This window comes from Echinops telfairi, unplaced genomic scaffold (genome assembly GCF_000313985.2).
Source record: "Echinops telfairi isolate 266 unplaced genomic scaffold, ASM31398v2 ScPeMD7_9;HRSCAF=40, whole genome shotgun sequence".
NCBI lineage: Eukaryota > Metazoa > Chordata > Mammalia > Afrosoricida > Tenrecidae > Echinops > Echinops telfairi.
In genome coordinates this window covers 54,117,077-54,121,550 of record NW_022103906.1, presented here as the reverse complement: position 1 = coordinate 54,121,550, position 4,474 = coordinate 54,117,077, and the positions used below count along the sequence as shown (strand labels likewise).

The following is a 4,474-nucleotide window of genomic DNA, read 5'->3' as shown; positions in this document are numbered from 1 at the left end:
GCATGCGGTTTTATGGTAACTTTTTAGGCAGTTACCTAAGCCAGTAACACAGGCCCTTACTACGACTATTGAAGGCGGTTGTGCTTGTTATGTCTGATAATATTTTCTACCTCCTGCTCCCTGGCTGGATTTCCGAGTTCTATTTTAATCTGCTGCACCATGAACACATATGTGGTTGGACACTACTCCAGAAGACATGCAGAATGACTACATAGTGGTGAGTAAAGGGCTCATCTAAAATTAGCCCAAAGTTATTTCACTGCTTATCAACAGTGACACACACATACAGAGATTCTACTAATGCACGAATCTGGAGAACTATTTATTCAATACATTTCATTTTTCTCTAACTTAGGATTTTTCCATCTGACATGATTTTTTCCTGGAGCTAAATTAGGAACTTGTAGTTTTCTCATAATAAACACTAGAGTGTTCTCATAAACTGCATTCTCTGATTTTCTTGTCAGCCTGCTTCAGGGAAATCCACGTATTTAAGATGCTTCCTCGCAGTTTGGCCCATACCAAATGATTGTTCAAGCCAAAGATCTGAGCAGCAAACTGAGCTGATGCTTCTGGAGAAAGTATAGTCGAACAGCCGAGACCACTGGGTAGCCGAAGAGAAGACCACACCTCCTGAGCCCCCCAGTCTGGTGTGAGGGGAGGACAGCTGATCACTGGATATGCAGTGTTACCAGACAGCACTGGTCCCAAACCACTGCTCCTGCCCGCTACCGCCACAAAGACAGTAGGAATGCCATCCCCTTCATACTCACCTTTAATCCTCAGTCTCATCTGGGCCCTTATGGGCAGATGTTACTTGAAGTTCACATGGGATGCCAAAATTTCCACAAGCCTCCTTGATTTTTTCGCAGTGACAGAGATCAGAGGTCGAGCCCATCAATACCACAACCCTGCACTGACTTTGCGATTTCAGAAGCAGCTCTACTCTTTCTGCAACCCACTCAAAATTTTTCTTGACCATCTTCAGCCCTTCAGGAGTTACTTCTTTGAGGTCACAAGAGGACTGTTTGTCCTTCTGTTGGCTTCGATCTCCAGATGGCCAGAGTCTCCAGGAATCGTTATCAATAACATCAGCAAGAATCATTTCTTGGTGGTTATATCAACACCAAATTCAATTTTCATGCCAACCAGTGTACAGGCCTGGGGCAACCACGACTTTTCCAGGATTTCAAAAATGGCCTGGGTGGCATGACTCATGATATCCACTTCAGTTTGACCTATCTCAAGTCCAGCAAAGCAAAATTTGGCAGCAATTAGCTGCTCCCCAGACCACTGTGCGTCATTATTGGCATCATCCTTGAAAAACATCTCCATTTTGGGTGGGTAAAATTTATAACCTTCCTTGAAGCTAGGGTTTCTTTTGAGAAAAGAACCAGTTGCTATTCTTCTACATACCCACTCAAGGGGAATCATTTCACACTGGGGGGCAATGAAAGCCATTTCCCCCCATGTCTTGGTAAAAGCAGTTTTGATACCTGCATCCTGTAACAACTGAAAAATACAACTGGTGATTTTATTGAAAATAGCAGCTTTGCCCTCCAGGTGGTTCTTCCTAGCTGCGTTTCCTGCCGTAATCTGGTCCTCGGATTGCAGGAGCACTTTCCCTGGGTGATGGACCAGCTCATATATTTCTTTTGTTTTCCCCTCATAGAGCTTTGGACCAAGGAGCACCACCTCGGAAGCCGCCATTATCTTGAGTAGGCTGGGGCTGCGACCGCGTGAAGTGGAGAAGCTGGATTCTGTGAGGGAAAAAAAACAGGTTGGGGAGCTTCCCCGGAACTGGGGAGGGAGGGCCAAAATCCTGGATTTTAGTGAGGTGTAAAGGAATGGTATTTTTGATGTTGTGTCAGGTAATCGTATGGTTTACTATCATATTGAAATATTTCATAGTATCATTTTGAAGCTCTATATTGAAGTATAATATTGTCTGTGATAGGATAATATCTATAGGCAAAGGAGGAAGTCTAGTTAATACAAACAATATTTATATTTACACACAAATAGTAAAAGCTCTAGATGAAGAAATAGAAGATTTCTGTCAATTTTTTCAGCCTGAAATTTATCAAACATGCAATCAAGGTACATTGATAATTACTGTTAATTGGAATGCAAAAATTAGAAAAAAAGAGAAAGGATTGCTAATTTGTAATCATGGCATTAGTGATAGAAAAAAAGATGGAGATCACAAGACTTCTTCATTGTAAATACTCCTTTTTAATAAAAACCAACATAAAGGGTGACAACACCTGTGGACTTTGCCAAATGGAATACACAGGAATCAAATTGACTATATTTGTGAACAGAGAGAGTGGAGAAGTTCACAATCATCAGTCCAAACAAGATCAACTATGGAGAAGACCATCAATTGTTCATATTCCAGTTCAGGTTACAGTTTAAGAAAGATTAAATCAATCCATAAGAACCAAGATATAATCTTAAATATATTTCATCTAAATTTGGAGAAGATCTCAAGCACATATTTGTCTCATTCGAAACCAATGACATGAGGCTGGATGAGCTGTGGGATGACATGGGGAATGTTACACATGCACATAGCAAACGGTTATTCAAAAGGCAGTGAAGAGAGAAACGACAATAGAAACTCTGAGTCTTCTTAGAAGAGATTGTGAAGCTTGTTCTGAAACATGGAGTAGCTAAAGCAAATAGAAAAAAAAGAAGTGAACAGAAAATTTCAAAGGACAACTCAGGACGACAAAGTAGAATACTGTCTTGAAATGTGCAAAGACCTGAAGTTTCAAAGCCAAAAATAAATAATAGCATCTATCATTCTAAAATGACTTAAAAAAATTCAAGCTTCAAGTTGAAATATTGAAGGATAATGTGGGAAGAGAATATGAAGTCACTGTACCAAAAATAATTGGCCAATAGTTAGCAATTTCAAGAGGTAGCATATGATAAACAAACAAAGAAAACAATAGTATTGAAGAAAGAAGTCCAAGCTGCACAAGCATTGGTGTCAATCAAACTTCCAGGAACTGATGCAAAACCAATTGCAAGAAAAGTAAGAATTCAGCTGTCTGGTCAACCGACTGGAATAGATCCATATTTGTACTCATTCCAACGAAAGATAATCTAACAGACTGCAGAAATTATCAAACAATATCTTTAATATCACATATGTGTTAAACTGGGTTCCCCAGAGAAGCAAAACCAGTAACAATTACATATATAGAGAGAGAAATTGATATAAAGAAAATGTAAATTACTTGCCAGTAAAACTGTTGGGAAAAACTGGTTCCCAGGATTAGCAGACAATATGGTTTGCTGTTGGTTCAAGTTCAAAGAACTGACATCAATGAGCCAGATGCAGAATACAGATTCAACAAGAAATGAATGAGCTAGGAAGTAGGCCACACTTCCAAGGAAACTCTCTTCCTACTGCATCAGGGCTGTGACTTGAGTAAGGGTGTTGTCCACACTAATCTCTCCATATCTGCTCACAGCGATGCCATCATCGATTGGGTTATATTGTTAGGTCACATCAGGGGATTGCTACCAAATAATTGGGAACCCAGCCTCTGTTCCAACATCACTGGCACAAAATACAAGTAAAATCTTGCTGAAGATACCGTAGGAGTACACACAACAGAAGCTGCAAGACATCCAAGCTGGATTCAGACATGCCTTAGCCTCAAAGTGACATCCTTGCTCCTCAACACTTTAAAGATGTTGTGCATCAGATATGCCCAATGCAATGCGTCATTTGATTTCTAGACTGTGGCTTCCGTAAGCATTGAGTGCAGACCGCCAGTGAGCAGTCTGGTGCTGTGCCAAGAGGCCTTGTTCCTCTAAGCTCCATAACCCCTCCATTGGCCATGGAATGGATCCTCCTCTCTGTCCTGTGTTGTGCACTGCAGCCGGCCCCACCCTGACGGCGGACGATGGGTGTGACCCTCCCATGGAACCCCACCCCACCCTGTTTCACTGGCCCTCTTCCTGCTGCTGCTACCAGCCCACTGCCTCAGACTCTGGTCCTTCTGGTGTCACCTTCGACAACGTCACAGGGTCAAGTCTGTGTCCCCTCTCACCATCCTAGTGATGCCACTTGTCTTATGATTTTTCTGCCATCTTATGCCAACCCTCTCAGCTGTCTGTCCCCTGGTTTTTGCTGTTTCCTTTCATTGCCTGCCACTGTTTTCCAATGGCATGATTATATACAAGGATAGTCCATTGTTTTACTCATTAGTAAATCAGAGAGACACATTATGTGAACTCATTGTTTCTTTATAGATGAAGGGCTTAAAACTATCTTTTAATTCCATGTCTTCTAGGAATGTTTGAAAGTCCCCTCGTATTTTCCTCGTATACCCAAACCAAACCCATTTCCTTCAAGTTATTTCTGACTCGTGTGACCTTGTAAAACAGAATTGCCACATTAGGCTTTCCTGCGTGTAATAGTCATGAAACCAGAATGCAACATCTTTCTCCTATG

The 4,474-nt window shown here is 41.4% G+C and overlaps 1 protein-coding gene across 1 annotated transcript; it reads right to left on the bottom strand.

Moving 5' to 3' along the window:
* Positions 1-306: 306 nt before the first annotated feature.
* LOC101659036 (multifunctional protein ADE2-like) lies at positions 307-1,768 on the bottom strand. Its single transcript, XM_013004293.3, is given in 3 exon segments — positions 307-784; positions 786-1,110; positions 1,113-1,768. Coding segments are annotated over 3 exon segments (1,272 nt in total). The 5' UTR covers positions 1,711-1,768; the 3' UTR covers positions 307-435.
* Positions 1,769-4,474: the final 2,706 nt, after the last annotated feature.